This window comes from Zonotrichia leucophrys, chromosome 7 (genome assembly GCF_028769735.1).
Source record: "Zonotrichia leucophrys gambelii isolate GWCS_2022_RI chromosome 7, RI_Zleu_2.0, whole genome shotgun sequence".
Lineage (NCBI taxonomy): Eukaryota > Metazoa > Chordata > Aves > Passeriformes > Passerellidae > Zonotrichia > Zonotrichia leucophrys.
Window position 1 is genome coordinate 20,447,435 of NC_088177.1, and position 23,549 is coordinate 20,470,983.

The 23,549-nt window shown below is 38.9% G+C and overlaps 1 protein-coding gene across 8 annotated transcripts in view; it reads right to left on the minus strand.

Annotated features, from left to right (window-relative positions):
- PARD3B (par-3 family cell polarity regulator beta) overlaps window positions 1–23,549 on the minus strand; it is a 392,041-nt gene that overhangs the window by 132,458 nt on the left and 236,034 nt on the right. For all 8 annotated transcript variants that reach the window (XR_010440948.1, XM_064717877.1, XM_064717876.1 and 5 more), the window contains 2 exons: window positions 5,699–5,902; window positions 4,513–4,741 (listed from right to left, as the gene is read on the minus strand). Coding sequence is in view for 7 of the 8 variants with exons in the window: in XM_064717877.1 (XP_064573947.1) it covers window positions 4,513–4,741; window positions 5,699–5,902 (433 nt within the window). In the remaining variant the exon portion in view is untranslated. The remainder of the gene's footprint in view (window positions 1–4,512; window positions 4,742–5,698; window positions 5,903–23,549) is intronic.

Genomic DNA, 23,549 nt, shown 5'->3' on the forward strand with positions numbered 1-23,549 from the left:
TTTGACAGTTCTAGGCAATGACACCACACACTACCTTTTTTCAAAGCCACAAATATGCTATTTCACTACAGTGTTTCTCCTGAAAACACTGAACACCTTCAAAAAGAAGTACAGGGAAGCTCATTTGATGCCCAGCAGTCTTCTAAGACTCACAGTGCCCGGAAGGAATCAGTCAGCTCAATGTGAGAAAAGGGATGGGCCAAGAATTGAATGTGGCATTGTGCAATCTTGCTGCTCTTCTCTTGCACAGAACTCAGTATTATTTCTGTTCTGAAAAAGATTCAGTGTAGATGCTAGACTCTAGCCTGTCCCCGAGACTGAAGTATACGTTTAGTCACAGCTCCACTACTGAAAGTATTTAATGTACTTGTTTTCTTGATACACAGTATCAATCTACTCTTCAGTCTGTTGTCTAGTGATGGGTTATTAGTGAACAATGACAGCATGATGTGCCAGAAAACATCAAAAAGTAAAATATGTAAAATGCCCCTTGGCCAATGTTACACAAAAGCAGTTGAGACTCAATTTCTGTTCTTTGGACAGCACATACACACCTTCAGAACTAAAGCAGGCACTATATGCATCAGAACCAACCGAGGAAACAAAGCCCTGTGCAGTCAGCACCACAGTAAAATTGTACTGTGGATTATAGAGACTTTAACCACTGTCATCTGCACTTCAAACCTCCAGTACATTAACCTACTTTGCCCAAATGCTACAGCCATTAATATGCTGCAGCCAAGAGTTTCAGTTAATACTGAGTGAAAAAACAGGTCTTTTAAAAAACAATGATTAAAAAAAAAAAACATGATTTCTTGATGGTCTCCCTGAATCACAGTCACCTAAATAAAGCTTCAATCAAGCCAAAGCTTAGCAGGAAAGCAATCATTCTTCTTTTTGTATGTGTAAAAAAAGACCAGGAACTACAAGTAAATAGCAGCTGAGCAACAGATGAGGCACTAAGTGAAATCTGTTAGCAACTGCTAACAGCTTTGCTATTTTCTGTTGTTAAATTAAAAAAAAAAAGGCAAAAAACCAATGCAGTAGCAATTCCAATATGTTCAAAAATCTCAGATGCAAAAGACTAAAGCTCAACAATTCTTGTACTACAGCTGAATACTTGGATTTGGTTTTAATATCTTGAAATGCTTTGTTATTGATTATAAAGGAGAAATCAGCCAATTCACATGGCCACTATATCAAGGTAAAGCTTCTTACAGCTGTATGTGTGACCCAGCAAGCATAGCACAAAAATCCCACTGAAGACAAGTAGGACATTTCCAGCAGCTGTTTTAGCCTCACATTCTACTTTCTTTTGTCCTTTACACCTGACCCCATGTCATTCACCAGAAAATGCATGTGTCTTAATTAGCACTGAGCTTTCTGGCAAGATCTCTCATTTTCATTGTCCTTCTGGTCCTGGAGCTTTCACCACAGATGCTCAGTTCCTACTTATCTCAAGCCAATTTTGACATGGGTTCAGCAAGTCTGTTTTTCTGTTTGGATGCATCCCATAGCACAGCAGAACCATGCAGGCACAGCTGAAATAGCTCTGAACAAAGCTGCCCAGGAACTACAAACAGCATGAACATACCAAAGTGGGGGTTCCAGCTCCCAGCAGGATTCGTCACATGGCTGCAATCACCAGACCAGTTGAAAAAATTCATGACATTGCCTGGTCCCAGGAATAGATTTCCTCTTCTTACCCGTCACTTGCTCTAATAACTTTTTTCCCTTTCCCTCGGCTTTATCTCTCCTGTCAGACTAACAGGGGTTCTGTTCCTCCTTTTGGTGGTCTCATACATGGGGGATCGCAGCACAACCACCGCCATACCTATAAAATGCACACTACAGATTTCCTTCTCCACCAAGCTTTCTGCTCCACTACAGTGTTTACATTTCCAATGCCCCCTGTGTGGCAGGTCCCCTTTCCAATTTAAATTCATCACGTCCAAATCTGGGCTCATCTCAGTTTCTAAATACTTCTCCCTACTTTCTCTTAAGATACCAAGAATTAGTAGCCACCTTGCCTGCTGCAGAAACTCACAACTTTTGTCATATTAAATTTCTCTCTTTCCTTCTACAGATGTTCTACCAAAAAACCATGCCAGTTTCATTCCCACAACGTCATAAAAAAATCTGGATGTTTCTTTCCATTCATGTTGCTAAAATACTTATTCAAACCTCCTCCCCATCCCTCCTAACATTTACCCTTCGCATCAGTACAAGACTCCAGTTTGAAAAATACCTCTTGAATCTAATATTTAGTTGGTATTTGATCTGCTCTGAATTCCACTATTAGTTCTCTATTATTTCTTTTAAAAACATTCAGATCAATTGGTTTTGTTTTTCAAGTCATATGTGCCAGTTTCTGTCTGAAAAAATACCAGCCTGCATTTGCTCATCTTGCCCAGGACATATGGCCCCCAATTATTTCATAAATGCACACTGGTTGCTCTTGTTCAAGCTCTACTTTGCAGGTCTGCAGCCTTCTTTCACTTCTATCTTGGCTAGTATTCCCTAATACTCTCACCTTTTCAGGAAGGAATTTCTTTTCAAGTTTTATGAATTCTGGAAAGATACATCAACAAGGACACAGAACCTCTAAAAACCTCTCAGCTGAACTGTTACTTCTCACCTACTTCTCCTTCTCTCTTTATTACAACATGATGCTTCCATCTTTGCTGTCTTGTAGAGATTTTCAGGGGTGTGGGATAGAAATTCCCATTCTGTGCTGCCATATAGATAAATATTATTAACACTGTCAGCTGGGAAGACTATCTAAATCAAAGACAAGATTATAGAAAGAGCAGATGTATAAACCTTGTGTACTACCAAAATGTGGAATATATTCTGAAAGAGGGAATCACAACAAATGGTAACCTGTTGTTTCCGGCTTTGCATTTTGACCATTCTCAGAATCTCTGTCAAATACAACAGCTTGTTTTGGATTCTAATGCCATCCCATGTTCTTTCTGGCTCAGATATAATATGCCTGTAAGACTTTACAATTCAAACTTGGAATCTGCTATGTATCTTTGATACATTAAGCAGTACTTATCCTTTTGTCAGACCTCTGTGCCACTCCCCTCCTCTTTCCTACTCATGCCAAAGAGCTGAAAAGAAGAATGAAAAGAGATATAAAGCTTAAGGCACACAAGAGAGTTTTTGAAGTCACCCTCCTAATTATTCAGTTTTTGACTACTCTTCCATATTAAGTCAAATTTCTTCAAACAATATGAACACAAATGCATGTGCAATGCACAAGTGTGTGTACACACCTCCTCTGCTCCTGAAGAGCCCATTTGAAAGCAGACTGGTATAGCCAGGTATATCTTATGAACACTCACAGCTGTTGAAATCATGCACATCTGGCATACAGGCATGCTTGAATATTTTTGACAGTGTCTCCACACTGTTCAGAAGTTGTATAGGACAACTGCTGATACATGGAAGAAAGCTAAAACCTTCCATATTAATATAACACCAGTAATTTTACTCTAGAGAACACTGTGACACGAAGTTGAAAGGCAAGTTCATACATTATATGTCCTAATGAACACCATGATCAGTGAATGATCTTGCAGCTGCATTTCTTAGATTACTATTTAAATGCATCCTTGCCTAAGCAATGATTGTGGTTTTTGTATATATGAGTACTGTCTACAATACAGCACGACAAAAAACACCAACAGCATCCTAAAGCCAATGTTAAGTGCTCAGTGCCATGAGTAACCACATGGTCCTTTGGTTTAATCTCCTCCATGTGACCAAGATTTTTCATCACATACTCTGTATTAAATGCAAAAAGCTACTTCAACACTTAAATACTCTACAGAGCCAACAGGTACTGGAAGGAAGGGTGCCAGCAACCAGCACCTGAAGCACCAAAAGCTCCAGCAAGAGCAAGGAAACAGCCTGAAAAACTCTGGTGACTCAGAGTTTACAGAGCCACAGAACAAATAGCCACAGCAGAAATCCAAACACTTGCATGCTGGGCAGGGAGGACAGTGAACTTTTGTTCACTGCAGGCAATGCCTGAAGCCACGAAGTAAAGATTTTATCATAGGTAGTGGCTTTCAGCAACTGCAAATGTTAGTAGACCTTGTGCAATAGCACAAGAATTCTGCTCTCCCTGCAGCTTGTGAAGGGAGCAGATAAGAAAGGGAAGAGAAAGCAAAGGTCTGAGTGTGGGAGCAGGATTTGTTTTACTCAGAAATATTCCCCACAAATCCTTCCCCACTGATACATGCTTGCTTTAAGCCTAAAACCTTGAATCTTTTTTGACATATGGGAATGCATTTCAAAGGCACAAAAAGACATTTTGTCTGCCAAATGTCTTCTGCCGCAGTTACAAGTTTGGTGTAAAAGTATAAACTGCTTTCTTTTTGAATAACATAAACATTATTTGAGTCCAAGTGAAATAATTTTTCCACTACTTTATGAGAGCATCAGTTGTTTCCTATCTTATAACGAGACTGGGTGGCTGTTTTGCTTTGTAAAAGGCCATACCTCAACATGACACCAAAGCCTTTCTTCTTTTTCTTTTCTGGATCTTCATTTTCTTCCTTCTTTTTCTTCTCTTTGATTTTAGACTTGCCCTTTTTCTTCTCTTTCTCCCTACTTTTTTTGTCCTTTTTTGCTTTGATTTCTGCATCTTCTATTTCAGGGTTCCCTGGAGGGGCAGATTCCACATTTTGAGCTTCTTGACCACAGTGAGAGCTCTTATCAGAGCCACCATCTGCACAGAATGAAAAAGAAGCAGTGAGGATGGCTATGGGCCACTGAAATGCAAACATGTGAAATACAGCAAGAGCGTCTACAAAGAGCTCAAATGACTCACACACTTACTCATTTAATTGAATAATTTAAAAAGCAGACTAAGCAGATCTAGTGGATTCAAACAGATTTGTATTGTAAATTAAATGCAGAATTATTTTAATGAATTGTTTTCTCATCATTGTTCCCGATATAAAAATCCTGATACAGTAAAGCACTTGTTCTCTTTGAAATCTAGCTTATTAACCATGTGCTGGGTTTCAAACACAGAGCTTACTTCCACAAGAGATTCTGGAGACTGCAAAATCAACCTATGTAACAAAATGACTTCATTCACTCCCTGGAATCTTTCTATTTTAGTGGCTGAGCAAGAAATGGATAAAATGTACTGTCTGGCTGCAAAAGAGCCGTGTTCCTTCTGCGGGGGGTGCTCAGGATCCAAGCACTGTTTTACACCCCATACTAAAGGAGATGTATTTGCAGACTGGGGTCTATAAAACCCATAGTGACAGAATGAGCAGCAGGGTGCTATCAATACACTGCCTTATCTACAACATGAAACAAATTTCCTGGCTGGAAAAGGGGGAATTGTAAAACAAGAGAGATAATTTTTAATGTAATCTGAAGAAAGCAGCTGCTTCTTGAAGTTGAAAAACATAATTATTTAAGGATTGAGTTCTAAATCCTCCAACCCACCCCTGCCCCAAAGGAGATCAGTGAAAGACTTTACACTAAACCCAGTCAAGGTTGGATGGGGTACTGCAAAGACAGCTCTATTCAGTGGAAGATGTGAACAGCTTTTAAAATGTGATCAGCTTCAGTGGGACAAAATCACTGGCTCATGGTGCTCCATCGAGCTGGCCCTCAGCAGTGCTAAGTGCAGGTGGCTCCCTCAGTCAGTGCCTTCAGCACAACATACCCTCTTCATCCTCAGGTCCATCGTAAGACTTGTCAATGGCAGCTCGGAAGCTCTCATTGCATCCCCGGCCCCGCACCACATGAGGCCTGGGTCTGTGAAAAGGGAGCTCATTCTTCCTTACTTCAGCCACAGCAGTCTGAAGACTCTCAAGAGAACTGGATTTCTTTAACCCCAGAGTAGGACCAAAATCTTTGCCAGAGGAGTCTGGAAAAGAAATGGTTAAGGTTTTATTCCAAAAACCACACAGAGAAATTAAACTAGTCAGATACATTTAATTGTGTACTTTATTACTTGGGGCCTTTGAAATAGTATGCAATCAATGTAATTTGTTCTAAAAATAACATCAAGTTAAACTTAGTTCAGCAGATATCCCCATTCAGACTTGGAGGGAATGGCACAGAATGTACAGACCTGACAAAGTGATGGGCCATAGCAGGCTCGCTCTGTGCCACTGCAAAGCCCACACCAGGGATGAGGATGGGGCTGCTTCCTCCACCTTTGCCAGTGACGTCCAACTGGACAGTGCTAACAGTCTCTGTTAGCATTACCATTAGCACTAAGGAGAGCATTATCTTTAGACTCATAAAAACAAGCACTGCTACACAAGTGTTTTGCTTTTTAGAAGGAGATAGGTTGTATGAATGGTTGATATTTTCAAACACATTTCTTCTGAGAGAAGATACATCATTAGTTCTCTCTAAGTTTTACCCAACCTTTTCCTTCAAGCTGAAACTAGTGCTATGATACCAACACACACAGAGCTTTTTCAAGAAACAAGCAAAGCACAGGTTAACATAAATGATGTCGCTGTCACTACCTCATTCCCTGATTACAGGCTTAAGAAAGCACTTCACAGAAAAACAGAGAAAATACTGAGTGTCCCAAACCTTCTCTCTCTTTAGATTGCTTGACTATATGACCTTAGAAAGGCTTTATTTTGTAGCAGCGTTTGTGTTAATTAGTATTAAAAAATGATAGTGGAATAGGTAAAGAACAAAATTCAATGAATAGATGCACTCCAATCAATGAAGAAATTCACAGCTTAATTTAAAAGTCGCTGTAGCATCTACTTAGTTTTTATATGGCAGAACAGTAAATGTTCCTTAGAAACACAGAGTAAGAGACTGTGCCTTGCAATATGCCTTCTGCCTTTGAGAACTCAAGTGCTTTTGCTTTCAACTTTTAAGCAGTACTAACAAAAGGAACAGGAGAACATAAGAGAAGCCCTTCACCTCCATGTCCATACTGTAATGCCTGAAGGGATTCAAGGGTAACAGAAAAGACAGATATGTTAGTATGATTTGCTGTGAATTTAGCAATTCTAGAGTACAAGTAATTCTGAACAGCATGTTCAGTGAATTCTTAAAAGTAAAAAAAGCTCAGAATTGGCACCAAAGAGAGACTTGTCAGTAGTGCCTACATAAAGCAATTTACACTTCCTTTACCTGCAGACTGATATGTAGCTGAAAACAAGTAGGGGATTTGGGGTGTGTGTGGAGACAAACAGGTTTAAGGGAACCCTGGTTGCTCCATCACCCAGTGCAACCTTCTTCTGTTCCCTAATTGCCATTCTGGAGACTACCATTATTGACAAATTAGCAAGTGCTATAGCAAAGTTAGAGGAATGACCTGCATGAACACAAAGGTGCTAAAAATCACTAAAATCTTATGCATCAGTAGGAGGCACTGTGCTGCCTATCACAGGCTGAGAAGGAGAAAAACCAAGGCAAAAATAACAATAAGGGAAAAGGCCAAGTGAAAGGCATTGATGAGCAGAGGAAGCTCTCTCAAGTTTCAGTCACCAGCCAGCCTTGGTGGGCTGTTTGGCAGGACACAAAGCACAGCAACACACTGGCAGAGCTGCTGGCCCTGGGCAACCCAGCAGGCAGTCAGGCTGGGCTGCAAACCGAGGGGCTGGGGCTGTGGTCTGGGGGCCCTGCAGGCAGTGGGTCCCCAGCACTCTGCTCCGAGCCTCCTGGTGGGAACAGCCACGGGGAATGGCTTCAGGTGACTGCAGAAGGGCTGGGCACGTCCCTGCCTCCAGCAGGGCCATGTGGGCCCATGGATTTGGGAGGTCCAGCAGCCAATGCTGATTCCAGACTGCTGCTACAGCGGCCTGGCTGGCCAGAAAAGTACAGAAATGCTCACAAACACATCGCAGTGCAAGCTGTACTACACTCAATTACTGCTCTAAGCTCCATTACCTGGAAAAAAAAGTCTCAAGTTAAATGCTGGTTACAGCCTGTTTTATACAAAGCTGAACCAGTTCCTCAGACTGGAAGACCGCAATGTATGAAGGCCATTCCTAAGAAAATCCAACCAACACCTGAAGTTTGGAGTGAGGCACTCACAGGACACGTGAAACAGACAGCAAGCTGTGTGCTCAGCCTCCCCACACACATTGGGACCCAGCCCTTAGACACCCCAGCACACTAAGGTGTCCTCATTTGTTCAAAAACTTACTGAGAACCCTCACTCACAGACTGGTATTGAGCATTCAGTTGACCCATTCTAAGACTGTAATAATTTGATATGAAATGTCACTTTCTAATTTTTTACAATTCAGCTTTTATTCCTTTCCCCCCCTTTCATTACAGAGCTGCAGTAATCACTTATTAGAGCACAGCTAAAGATACAGGAGCTAAAAAGCTTCCCTAAGCAGGGAGACCTGGCCCCTTGCTTTCTGAGCCAGCATCTATTACTGGATGCTTTCCAGAAAAAATGCACAAAACTCCATAATGGACAAGGCTGCATCCCAAATTGGAAAATTGCCTTCCCCTGCCCACATCAGTACCTTTTTAATTTCAGCAGACCTTTAGAACTGCTGTAAGCCTGAAAACGTGTTTATTTATGTCATGGGTAAAAACACCCAAACCAACAAATAAACAACAAAACCTCTCTCTTATCTTTTACAAGTTATTTACAAGCATTTCTGGGGACACATGGTGTGTGTCTATATCTAGCCTTACCTGGATTTTTAATACAAAAACATAATTTGAGAATAAGAAACTCAGCTGCTCACTGTGTTAAAATGTTTCTTTTCATGGATTTGAAATTCTTGAGCACTTTTACTGCTTCTGGTAGCACAATGATAAAAAGCCAACTGAAGCATCCACTTTGTTTTTATACATGGTGAATTACTTTATATATCTCTCCTGAATTTATAAGAGAAGACAACAGCTGACATCACTACCTACCTAGAATGGCTGAAATCAAACTGCTGGTTCTTAGATGTTATCTGTAACTGATCATTCTTCAACTCAAAGATGGTGCTACACATAATTTAATTTTCTGCTCGGTGCCAACATGGCTAACACAGATTTTTAAATTCTTAACGTACCACTTTAACTAACCCTGCTTTCTGCTCTTTTACTACTATTGTTATTAGTCAGGTCTTTCCAATATTATCTTTTTTCCACATCTACACATTCCTTTCTTTTTTTTAATAGCCCAGCTGAAGAAAATATGCCAAAAGCAAGATGTCAGTCATGAAAATCAAAGGGAAACAAATGACACAGCATTGTGGGCGATGCAAGCCACCCCAAAGGCACGTACAGAGGGAATCAAAATGCAGAGAAGCCATGAATCACTGTCACTCTACATGAAATACAACTCCCAAGACACCCTACAGAGTAAACATTTTATATATTTATCATTAACTTTATTTTCTAGATAATGTTTCTTCTTGAAAACCAAAACTACAGGAATATGCCTAAAGGAGAACACTTAGAGGAAAATATTTATGTGAGCTAGACTAACTTACTATTTACATTTTGAAAGACAGTGAGGTAAAGAAAAACTATAAAGGAAAAGGGAAATCATCGTGGAGACTGAGAAAATACAATAAACAAAAAGTTGAAACAAATTATAAATAATTTGATTCTGTTTTTGCCAATTCCCTAAATACACCGAGTGCTGGTTCCTATTGCATTGCACATAGCAGAGGTTCATGTAGTCCTAGGGAAGAGAAAACAGTTCTGAAAACAGTGAGTGTTCCACCCTATGGATGCTGGGAGGCTGGAGAGAACATGGGACTGCTTTCAGCAGGCAAACAACTGTTTGAGCATGAAGCACTGATGGTGGCTTCTTCAGTGGTAGCACTCAGAGGGAGATAATCCAACAGCTTTGAAGGAAGCAGGTACAGCTCAGGGCCTGCTCTGCTTCGGACACACACCTCCAGTAGCATTCGTGGTATTCAGCTTGGGCTCACTGAACTCAGGCCTACCCCAACCTAACAGACCAACTCCTCACTCTACAAGATTGCAACATCATGTCGTGACTTAAATTACTTCGTGTTTCATTCTTTCTTAACCGTTTGTTTAATGTAGTTTCATTTATTTCTTGTAGGATTCACAGTATGCCTAACTACAAAGGATTTTTCCCTCTCACTTATATTTTTTATTCAGATACTCCTTCAATCATCCACATATTCAATACAAAGAATGATTCAGGAAGGAGGAATCTGAAAGCCATTACATCTTTTAGCTTGTGATTTTCAAATGAAGAGCTTTAATATAACATTTCGGTAGAAGTCTTAGATCACATGGTAGCTTTTTCCTCAACACTAATTTATACAGGTGACATAGAAAAGATTAAGGGCTTGATGAAAAGCAAGAGAAGAATCACTATCTTGCACTTATATATTAAAGACAAGATATCTAGTTTTGCTCATTTAATACCTCGGTCTAAGCATTCCAGATAATAAGCAGAAATACTGAACACAGAACAACCCTGCAACTGACAGAAAAACAAAATCTAATAAAGAGAAATCAAAGCAGAGGAGAATTTAACATGTTCTCTGATTGTAAGAGACAGCTACAGTTTTCAGATTTACAGATATTTCAATCTATTTTACTACATATAATGATTGCAATTTAGCCTGCATTTGCACAAACTGCAATTTCAGCTATGAATAATGACAGATCACAATTTGAGGCCCAGAAGATATGTTGAGCCTTAGCCAGCTGAAAAGGAAATGCTTGCAATAAGGCAGCCATTAGGCAAAAAGTGAAAATGCACTATTGTCATCTTAGAAACGCGAGTTGGTGTCGCTGTTTTCTACACTCTTACCACTAACAAACAACAATGTTGCAATGGAACGTGCTATTTCAAAAATAATATGTATGGCATTAAACATCTCAAAAATGCTAAGAAGTTTGCCAGTGCAACAATATTAAAGCTAAGAATTAGAAGCAGAGGTTCAAGCGAAAGCCTCAGTGAAGGGGCACATGCACTTCCCAGGTTAGTGCTAATATCAGACAAAATGCAGCCAAGCCTGTCATTGCATAGAAACCCTGTGATCTTATCTACTGAAATAATTATTTTTCTACATCTGGTTACAGATGTCTACCCCCTCCCATAACCTTCCAGTTCACAGTATAGCCCTGCATCCAGTGCAGTTTTCCTAGACAACTGAATCCCTCTTTCTCCAGCAGATTCCTGCCCTCTGTCTAGTTGGTGCAAACCGAAGCACTTGCCCTCCAAACAGGTCCCAATATAAATCAAGCTACTTCTCTTGCACAAAGCTTCTCCTCAAGGATATTTATGTATAAACTGACTTGAGACATAGGTGTTACAACCTGCTAAAAGAAAACTGCAATAGGAGAAACAATGCAGACAGGAAAAAGTCCAGTTTTTAGAAAACAGGATTCCCCACTGGTTTCAGGCACCTTGTAAATTGATCAGTCTGGAACCGAGTAGTAGCAAAAAAATTCCAGTGCCCTGTGATTGCTTTATTTCTACTTCCACACCTGCCCTCTGGAAAGGTCAAACATTTAAATCCAGCTTTAAAAGATTGGGAAATGTGACACTTTCTGAGACTAATTGATATAAATTATGCTTCTCAAACTAAACCAACATTTTTGTTCCCAGGCCAAAGTTTAAAATGAAGTAAAGAGTGCCTGCACTAATATTTAAACAAAGTCACTTCAGACAGTATGAGGCTAACATCTAGAGTGTTACCTTTTGATCTGTGGGATAGATGGGGAGACTTCTTTAGTACTAAAACAAAAGAAAGCAAGCCAAAACTTACATTAAAATTATAGTTATGATCTATTTTGTTAAGTCTTAAGCCTACTTTGAAATAAACTGCTGAATTATTACTCAATCTTAGTCATCAAGCCTGAAATAATATTTTTTAAATTAATAATTTAAATGAGAAGTAACAAATTAGAAGAATGCAAGAGGTTCATATTAAGCTTTGTGTTTACAAAGCTTTTTTGTGTTCTTTACATGTGAATGCAGAAAGAAATTTGAAACAATCATATTATTTATAATTCAAAGAGTGGTATGTCATTTTCATGCATCAATGTTTGGCCTGGGCACATTTTTATAAATACTTACATAAGCCCCACATTAAAGATTGCTTTAAGTGTTGTTTAGTGATTAATTTAGGCTAATGAAACAAGGAAGCTGATTATTGTTTAAAAAAACAAAAAGCCAAGGCAGCAAACTACATTTCAATATCAGCAATTTAACTTGCAATTTAACAAAAAAGTCTTCCTTATCTGTAAACATCAAGACTAAGAAAAGAAAGATTTTTAACAAAATAACCAGAAAAGAATACCTTTTGCTAATCATGGCATTGCTTCTGTACCTGCCCACACTTTGATCAGTGAATCCTACATGCCTGAGATATTTATGAGCTCTTTTTATTGCTAACCCCACCACCACCAAGCTGCCCAACAGCCGCTCTAATTTAAGATGCTCTAAATATTGTTGCCATGGGTGACACATGAACATGGAGTAAGGCAAAAGCTCTGCTAATAAAAAGGCTCTCACAGCATTTCAGTCCTTGCTCATAAGTAAAGTTAAAATTTATGGCTTTTAAAATACTGGATCTGAGAGAGGTCAGGTTAAATGGCTGCTAGTAATAAAAGGAATCAATATGCCACAGCATCTGAAGCAGCCAGCAAACTAAATAAACACTTCATCCAAATCCACTTGGCCCTGAATTAAAAGAACATAAAATACTGTATTTATTTTGTTTGCCCTCCACCAGCCTGTAGTTTGCATCACTACATCCGCTAGAATTCTACACAGAGCAAGCAACAAGCATATGTTGGCCAAATAGCAATTAAACTGTGTGTCAAGGCTAGGAGCAATTAACTGGGCATTAACCTTATCAGGGAAGCACTTCTGGATTAGCCAGCTACAAACAGGCAAACATCTCAGTCTGGGAAGATTCTGCAACATGTATTTACAAAAGCTTCAGAGGACTCAGACTCTCTGTCTCAAGCCCTACAGAGTAAATGAGCCATTTCCAGTAATAACCCTTAATTCATACGCCCTGAACAAAACCAGAATCACCTTTCCCAGTGATTAGTGTGTCCTATTAGCATAGGAATGCACAACAATTTGTTCCTTACAGCACTTCACAATAAAGCAGACCAAATGAAGTAGTGAATTGCACCTTTCACTCCTTATCTACATTTGGTTTGGTTTACAGATTGAATTCCAGGAAAATTTATGAAAATCTATTTTCTTCTGTTGATCTATTTGTATTTCAAAGGAAAGTGCACAGGTTACTTCACAGTTCAAGAAACTAATGCATGTTTTGCTTGAAGTTACCAGCAGATAACCTATAAATAAGGTAGACATACACCTGTAATCAATCTATCTCTATTAAAACACAAACACAAAGGCCATTCACAAAGTCATGCGTATTTTTGAAATGGCTTTGTTTATGAGTTCAATAATATTTGTCTTCAAACAGTTTTGAAAAGCTCATTTAAAAAATCCAACTCTTAAATGGGAATATGCAGAATTTTGTCAAACCTACTATTAACTAAGAGAAAGAGTTATCTGACATCTGACATGGTTGAGACTCAAAATCCCTGCAGAATCTGAAAGGATTATGGAGGTTTTCAGGAAAAGTCCTCAGCAAAGGTTCCTTTCTATTACCTACTGAGATTTTTAAGATCATTTGAATGCTTATAAAGTTGATAGCAGTATTTTATTACAGATTCCTAAAAGCAGAATCCATAGTTGTACTGATACTGGGACTTCAACTAAGCTGCATTTTATATGCCTCAACTTTTTTCTCTTTTTTCCCCCCTCAAACTATCCTCTGTACTGAAACTTCTTCACCTGCACTCATTACAGAGATGAAGATTATTTTTAGAAAAACAAAAAGCCTCTTGCCACATCAGAAAAACTGAAGCGAGAAAAATTCTTCCATCTGGGTAATAATTTTTCCCCCTTCTATTCACCAATAACTCAAAATGGACTGAAATGAAACCTTTCAAGCTTTGTGTGCAAGTACACTGTGAACCAGATCCTTCACTGCAACTTTTAGGAAGGAAAGCTCACTTTTCACATCTACAACCCATGTTCTTCTAACATTAGCCAGATCTGGGCAAACTTGTATTTTCAAGGCTTTCTTCCACAAAATGAGTCCTTAGGAAAAACAAGTCCAATTCGTGGAGCTAATGGCAAGGGAGTTTTCCTCTAAAGAGCTCCAGCAAAGGATTTTGCTAAACTGTTCTGTAGTGTGCAGACACAGACTCACACCCAGTAACATCTGGCTGTCTTCTGAGTTTTTAACAGACATGAGTCACAAGTGGATTACACTATTACATTCCCAGCCTTGCTTAAGGAAACCCCAAAACCCAACAAAATACTGCTTTAGCCATACAGGTTAACTTTAGGGCCTAGTCTGTACAATTTACTGCATTACACTTTATATATGTTTCAGCATCTGTAAGAGGTTTGCAGCTCCCTTGCTAGGCATGTCATGATGCGTCATTTTAATGGAAAGGTCGAATTAAAAAAAAAGAATACTGACAAGGATAAAAGATATTCTAAATAAAGACCATTTCATAAATCTGTGTTTTTTGAAAACTCGTTACAATCTTAGACGTTTAACAAATGTACACTTAGCCTTTAATATCTCCCCGGGAAAAGGGAACCTCCCCAGACCTCTAAGTTTAGTTTTTCCTGCAGCAATTTTCAGTATTCTCAAGACAATACACTATTAATTACCAAGTAATGTATTTAGGATCTTTTCAATATTCAGTTCTGCATCGGAACAATGTGTTTAAATAGCAAATTAGAAAAAAAACCAATAGAATTCCTGCATGGAGCAACTTAGAATATGACTTGAACAGCAAATCAATACAAACTTTTCTTACCCATTTGTCTCACCTGTGTACAAATGACATTCCTCTGTTCCCTTTCAATAACCCAATAAATGGAAAGTACATGTGAAATGTAATGCACACACATATGTGCCATGCACACACAAAACACGGCACCAGACGGCAGAAATGTTGTGTCAAAACAGAAGAAAGGGTCATTCCAATGCTTCTTGGTGATGTCCCTTATCAACCAATGCAGACATTTCTGGAGAAATTACTCAACTTCCTATCCTAAATTATGATCAAAAATTCCAAATGTCTTCAGGATGGTACGCAGCAGCCACAGTGATACTGCAACCAGGACAGCCTGGCTAAGCACAGTCAAAGGACATTTCAATACAGACAAACCCATAGCATACCTTAGCAAAATAAAAGTTTCCTCTAAGCTGGGACTCAATATTACCAGAAAACACATCATTCTGCTCAGTGATCCCATACAATCTTGAAAAACAAACCAGAGTCTAGCTACAAGTAGATCAAGATAATCCAGTCCTTGGATAATCAGATGCTTAAACAACGCTGTCAGAAAATTGCTACAGTGCCATGGATCAGGTGCAAAACTCAGTGCCCAAATTCATCTCCTTCAGCTCCTAGCTGGCTGGATTCTTGAACAAAATTTCAAAATCTGGTACTACAAAGGCAACTTTTCTACAGAAACAGGCAGGTTTTTCAAATAGACAGCAATCCAATCAAAATGCATCAGTACAGTGAAATATCCTAAATTAACACTGAACTCTAATTTTCATGTGGAACAGTTGACAGCAACTGCAATTTTCAAGAGCCTTAATCCAAGATTGAGGCCTACCTATGCTTAAGGGATTCCAGAAGTAGGACAGGTAGGTCAATTTTCAGTCTGGTTCAAGCCTGGTGACCAAATCCTCAGTTGGAGTAAATGAGCACTTTTCCACTTTTGTCTGCTTTCTTGTACCAGCCTGTATCTGTCTTTTGATCACTGTACTCGGCAAGAGCCACATGTTGGCATTACATCCCTGCACATAGAGAGGCCTGCAACAATAACTCATTTTACCCAAGTTACAGCATGAGTGTCAGATGTTAGTAAGTTCAGCCTGCAGTGGATTCAAAGTAGTGAACTGTAGACTAAAAAAAGCTTTTTGTTATTTTAACAATCCAGAAAGCCATCCTTGGCTACACCCTGGTCTTGCTAAAAGAGTAAGAAGAAACAAACGGGTTCATGTGCCTTTCAAGAGGAACCTGTTCTTTCTTTGAAACTGCTGTTTTCACTTAGTTCAAGGAATCAAATGTCTGGAAAGAAGTTAATAGCTTTAGAAGTATAAAGAGCACAAAGATGCATCATCATAGATTACCAGCAATTTTGAAACATTACTTCATCCTTTAAACACATCATCATGTGTGCATTCTGAGGCAAAAGCATCTCTGCCAACTGTGGTTCACAAGAATAGTTTGTGGCAGTATTTCCCCTGGGTTATTTTTTATCTTGTATGTCCATCTGGTGAGTACAGTCCAGTCAAAAAAAAAAAAAAAAGTTAAAATAATTTGGAAGACAGTTACGCACATTACAGCAGATTTTACTGTGTTCTTTTTCTAGCTCTACAGTATTTAAAAATTAAAAAATATTAACATATTTTAAAAAACCCCATGTTGCTTTCCAACCAATGTGCTTTCATGTTTTCTTTTTCTTTTGATTTTTTCTTTTTCTTACATTAAGTAATGGTTTCTTCCTTTGCTGATGTTGTACTGGGTTTTTGGTCAAGATTGATGGAATCCATCGAAATATGCTAGATAATGCTAACTGCTGAAATAGGAATCTGCAAATGCTTAATCACAGCTTTGGTTTTCTTTGAGCCTGACAGTTTACTTTAGCAGGGCCTGACCTCTAGGCAGAGCACCTTCATGGAGTCAAAGCAGTGACATTAATGTGCCAGGCAGGAGTTACTGTTCATCATCACCCAACCAGGACATAAATGTTTGTTCAAGAAAATGCTGTCAGATATACAGCACAAATAAATAGAAAGAACTGAAAAACCTTTTATAAACCTTTTCCTGTTAGCCTAATTTGAGATTTAGATGGTAAAAGGCTTTCAAATTCTAATATGATATTGCAGATGACATACTGCCATTTAATACCCTGAATCATTTGCAACAATATCTTCCTTTCTATAGTAATCTCATTTTAAATTTTATATTTTCTTTTTTTAATACTTGAAGGATAGCACATTGATGTCTCTTTGCCCCCAAAACACAGATATTGTCTACAGCTTATTTACAAAGGAAGGCAAATATATTTGGCTGTATAGAGTCATACAACATAAAGCTATAAAACTTCATTCTTTGCAAACACATCACTTCTCTGCTCCGGACTGCTGCTTGTGTTATTAGTCCAGTAGCTTTTTAAAACTAAATAACAAATATCACTTATATTCTTGAGATCATAAGCTTTTGCTCCAGCTACATTAAATGCCAGTTTCATAAACATCAAGAACAAATGTTTTGAACAATGTCACAGATATTAAGCAGCTCTGCCAGATTTCTCTAGCATTTCCATGAGAATGCTGTGGGAGACAGTGTCAAAGGCCTTGCTGAAGTCCAGGTACACAACATCCACAGCCTTTCTCATACCGACCAGGAGAGTCACCTGGTCATAAAAGGAGATCAGGTTGGTCAACATGACCTACCCCTCCTAAACCCATGCTGGCTGGGTCTGATACCATGGCCATCCTGTAAGTGTTGTGTGATTACACTCAATATAAACTGCTGCATTACTTACCAGGTACTGAGGTCAGGCTAACTGTCCTGTAGTTACCAGGGTCCTCCTTCCTACCCTTGTTGTGAATGGGTGTCACATTGGCCAGCTTCCAGTCCTCTGGAACCTCACCAGTGAGCCAAGACTGCTGGTAAATGATGGAGAGTGGCTTTGCAAATTCATCTGCCAACTCCCTCATCACCCTGGGATGGATCACATCTGGGCCCATAGATTTATGAACATCCATATGATTATGCTAATTTTTTCTTGTGTATCAAGAGTGAGCACTTGCATGTGTATTCAGCCTTGTGTCCTATTTTTCATCAAATATTTTCACTTTCTTTAGTCTTTTGACTATGGACAAATATTTTCTCCACACTCAGAGGGAAAACTGGTTAATCTGTATAATGCATGCCATTCCATATCCTCAAAAAGATAATGCAGAACAAGCTATACTGTGGCTGACTATACACTTATGGCAATCAATCACTAAAGCATTAACACAATTCTTAAAACTTCATGCATATTAGCACATGGTTAATCAGAGCAGTTTGACAGCCTCTTCTTCAGAGCTGCTTCTACAGCTTCACAGTATATCAACCCTCACATTGGAAAGTGAAACATACTATGCAATTTACTTCAGAGCAAAAAGTTAAAATGAGATTTTGAAACACTGAGGCTAATGTTATTAGAATAAAAATGTAATGGCTGTTATACCAGATGCTTAATTGGCCCCCCTGCGAAAAAGCAGTCCCCCAGGAAGGAGCTGAAAGCTACTACTTGGGTTCAGATCTTGCTGAAAGAGTGAAAGAAAGAAACGGGTAATCAGTCATCATTTCTCTTCACAGCAACAACCCTGATAAACACTTATGTGAATAATTTTTTCTGTTGTTGTGGATACTAAGAGTTTACATATGCTAAAAGGGAAGTAAGAAAACTCAAGAGAAACAAGATCTGTTGAAGATTATCAGCTAAAAGGAAGCTATTCTTCCCTTCCATCTTTAAGTCTCTAAATATGTGAAGGCAAGGAGAGCCCTTGGAGAAAAGGAAGACAAACTTGTCATATCTCTGTATTTCTCATTAGGCATTAGCATTTGATACTATCAGAAAGTGGACAGAGGCAGACTTTTTATCTGATCCAGTATGACTGTTAACCTCCTAGGATGTGCTACAGATGAAAGGCACCAGAACAACATCCCCACCACCAAAAAGTGCTGCTGCTGCTTCCTGTTTCCATAAATTCCTCACTGCCTCCATTATGAAAACACACAGAACCATTAGCCAAAATCCCACTGCAGTTGGGGTAATACCAACTCAAAAGAGAATTAATATTTAGCATCTGATAATTTCTGATAAAGACTACCCATATTCCTGCAATACTGGCTCTCTTTTGATTGGCAAGACTATAGATCTCTTCATAGCATTTCACTATGTTCTCTTAAACTTTTTTTGCTATTTCTGTATTTCAGGTCAGTTCTAAGAGAACAGTCCTTTCTTGCATAGATGCTCTTCACAGAAGGGCTAATTTTTTTCAGCATAGATAATGAAAAATCCAACAACCCTCAAAGCTGTTCTAGCGCAGAAGTTCTCTGATTTGGAGTTGGTGTTTTGTGGCAGCTTTATTACAGTCTTAATGCTATGTCACTCTTCAGTGTCTGTACTCTTAACTAGAGAAGACTTAGATGACAATCCTGCATGCTAAAGCATATTGCAAACATGCTTTCTATTTCATTCAGTTTGATCTAAACCAGCTACCCTGAGTAAGAACTAATATTGATATTGCCTGGTACCACATGACTCTTAAATTTTAATCACTAGGTTCTTATTCTGATTAAGCAATTAAATTGCTTAACTGAAAACTACAGGGCAATTGGTTTATATGAAGGTACTAAGAAATTCTGTTTGAAGTTTAAGAACAATTCCTTACTAAAGGTTACAAATGCATGAAAGCTCTAATTGCAAAAGTATATTTCAGTATTAGTCATTCTAGTATTGTTGGCCTTCTGATTTTAATAGTTGCTATTTACTACAGGAGTTATTACTGGCTTTCCTTTTCTAAAAATCACTACTGAAACAGGCACTCTCTTCTGCTAATGCAAATTACAGTGGAAGTGAAGACTCTTCATATGCTGAAAACATCACTCATCATTAAACTTGGAGAAGAATTATTGTTTCTGCTTCTTTAGCTATAAAAACTTCCTTAAAATGTCTAATTTTCCTTCTTCTAATTTGAATCATAAAGCATTTGCTGTAACAAGATCAAAGATAGAAAGAAAGAGGTGGAGCTTTTAATGCCCAGTTATATAAGGTTTAAAAGGAGTAATTGTTGCAGACGGTTGTTGTCACCAAGGTCTGAGGAAACTGAAATCAGCAGGGCTACCTGTGAGGTGAGAAACTGCTCAAACAAACAAGGGCAGAGTTCGCTCCACATTTTGATCATTTTACCACTTTTTTACTCTAGGTGAGAGGATTCCTGTCTAGAGTTGACACGAAGCACAACACACACAGAACAATGTCAAAACTTCCCCAAAACTCCCCTAACACACCTCCCAAACCACCATGAAAACGAGGTTGCGTTGACCTGTACAAGTAGTGCTAGGAAGTTTTCTCCTATGATGCTGGGGTTTTCTCATCAAACAGAAGTTAAATGAACACATTACCTGGCTTGAAGAAATCAAGTATATACCCACATCTCTCCCCACTGATAACATTCACTACTACATGTACTTTCTCTGTTGCTTTGGCATCTCACAGGGTGAAGGAGCAGTAAAAAGACAGGTAAGCTGATCACTGACACATAGCACTGTGCTGACTGCTGAGTGCTCAGGTCAGAATTTTAACAGATTACTGGTGAGCTCTGCCAGGAGAGGAAGAAGGGTGAAAAAGCAAAACTAAGCAAGCAGAGAACTCTGTGGGATTTTATAAAATATTAAGTACATGCTCTCAGAAAATGAATGTTTTAAGGTTTTCAGATTCAATCTTGTGCATCATAATTCACGACATCCCCCCCACTTTATTTATAATAGCTAAGATAATGAATCTTTTTATGTGGGATCTCAGCATCTCAGTCCTGAGGTGCCGAGCCACCGAGACCACCCTTGGGGGGCTCGGGAATCCTGGAATGTTGCCAGAAGTGTCTGGTGGCTGGACTTTGACCCTACACAGGAGACGACACCTGTATGAGGATAGGAGGATTTCACTGGGGTGAATGGTGAAGGGATTAGTTAATTAGAGAGTGAGACACAGGGTTTAGGATTTCTGTACAGGGGGGTTTAGAGAAGTAAGATGGAGGAATTGGGGCGTGTCCTGTCCTTCTTCTTCTTCTCCTCCATCTTCTATGGTGATGGTGGCACTTTTGGATTGGCCATTACTAAAAGTGCACCGGGCAATAAGAATAAATGGTATTGGGGAAAAATGATAAATATTGTACACGTAACAATGGGTATAAAGATAGGTGGCTGTCCGGAGGACAGTACAGTGTGCTCATGGCTGGCTGCTGAGCAGACCTCTGTCGGGCTGAAAGAAAATCTTTTAGATAAACAATTAATAAACATAAAAACCGAAAGAAGAACTGAAGCCTCTTCTCGTCCTTCGATACGCGGGCTGCCCCAAGGCCACTCCGGGCCTTTCCAGGCCCTTCAAACAGCCGAAAACCGGACATTTTTATACTGTCACTCTGTACTGTTCCAAATCCAGAGGTTTGGTCCAGCACTAGCTACTTAAACTCGAAGTGATTCTTTATAGGCTATATGGTTTATAGACTACAGCAGGATCTTTCAGCATAGTGTTTGTTATATTAATGAACATTTTTATTTGTTTACACATACAGTAATACTGTATCTACTACATACTAAATAAAATGCATAATTTATTTGCATTTTCCCATCTGATTTTCTGAAAAGGCTCATAAAATTTTAATGAAAGTAGTTAAAGCAACAGACTATGTATTAAAATCATATACAAAAAATGACCTTAAAAGAGTACTATTAAAATTGCAAAGTAAAGAGCTTAGGCTTGAAAAATGCTATACCAGAGGTGTCCAATTTCTCTCTCTCTGTGCACGTTCTAATAGACTTTCATTTTACGTCCCAAATATATCATGACAATTTTATTTACAAAACTCCAGTTTTTCTCTTTCAGGAAAGGTCTAGTATTTTCTTCCACATGTAGAGCAATTCCCCTCCCCCATCTGTACTGAGCACAGACTTTGATATCTGACATCAGCAGTAAACAGCCTTCATGCCTCTTTATCAAAGCCTTGGTAGCAAGGGTTTTTCAATAAACACTAATGTGATGCCATTTTAAGACAAACATGCAAAACCTGTGTCGCAGCAACAAGGAACTGAAACAGAAGATGAAGATTCAGGTTCCCAAGCCTTCAAATTTATATTTTTCTAATGAACAGAGTTTTTGTATATATTTTTCTACATGTGGGGTGTTGGTGGGGTTTTTTTGGTTGTCACTTTTTTTGGGTTGTTTGGTTTTTGTGGGGTTTTGTAGCTTTGTTTGTACATAAACAGCAGTTTTCTGTCCTGCACAGCTGGCTGCCACCTTTCTCTTCCCCACTGTCCTAGATCCACACAAGCTTGTCTCCCCCTCTCTCTCAGTAATGTCACCCTTTCCTACACTGCATCTTCTCACCTGCTGACATGTCCAATCTCCCTTTCTGCCCCATTCCCAGCACCCTTTTCTAGCTCCCCTCCACTTCCCCAGTAGCTTCCTATCTTCCCAGCCTCTAGCTAGATATTCTTACCTTTTCCTCTCCTAAACAAAAACAAATACCAGAGTTATTTTAGGAGACAGTAAAAGAACAATCTCTGTCAAAGAAAAAGCAAATAAAACCCACGCTTCAGTTGACACTTGAATGGAAAGTTTTACTTCAAACGGCTCCAGTTTCATAGAATCTGTAATGGGATGTGTCACGCATGACACTTAACAGGTGATAACATAGCGACTACTGCATACTACACCCATACTCTCTACACAAAAAGAGAATAGAAAACCAAACCTGAGTAAAGGAGAGCAAAGGGCTTTCTTCTGAGACTTAATGAATTATCCATATTTCCTTACAGAATGGCAGAAAAAGAATGACTGCAATAAATTGTTTTCTCCTGTATGCTTTTTCTTTAATGTTTGCTCTTTCAGTCTAAACTCAGACTGAGAATTATTCTTTGCAGCTATTTTGTGATGGACATATTAGTCATAAGCAGCGAGTTATTCCATGCAACTGCTGGCAAAATTTAGTCCTTCATGTAAAGCTCATTTTTTTGGTACCTTTAAAATTAAACTACTGTGCTATTTTTTAAAAAGGAATTAAACTCCAGAAGCTTCGATCAAACAGTTTTATCATTTTGCTTTCAGAATTAGGCATCTGAGAAGATTACAAAGCAATAAAAAAGAGGCATCTGATTAACTACATTATATTGAATTTCTCTTTTATAACATCTCTGTTTGTCAACAGCAGCATTACAGCTGGCAACCAAAAATACAACTCCTTTTTCAAACACAGGAATTTATGCCAACTGCAGATAGCAACAAAAATTGTAATTACACGAAAGACCTAAACAAATCAATGCCAGATTCTCTGGTCTGGTCCTTCGACATAGAAACACTTGAAAACTGCCACAGCAAGGTAATAGAGGTTTTTATTTGCAATCTTTGAATGTGCAATCACCTTTCAGTAATGGCTGCAGACCTCTAGCACCAAGCACTAGTTCTGTTCCTGTTTGCCAGGTCCTGACCCCAGCACTGAGAGGGCCACAGTCCGTATTTATGCTGCCAGAGCAGCAGAGTCAGGATATTGCTGCTGTTATGGCTCTAAGGAAACCAGCATGTTGAAACTGAGTAAACTGCAGAACTAGAGTCTGACTCTCTCCATGGAATTCTCTGCTTTTCCCTGAGCCCACTGGTCTCACTGGATGAATGGTTCTTTCCTCTCTTCAGTCTGTGAACTGAGCAACTCTGGAAGAGGAGAAGGTCTACTGAAAAATGC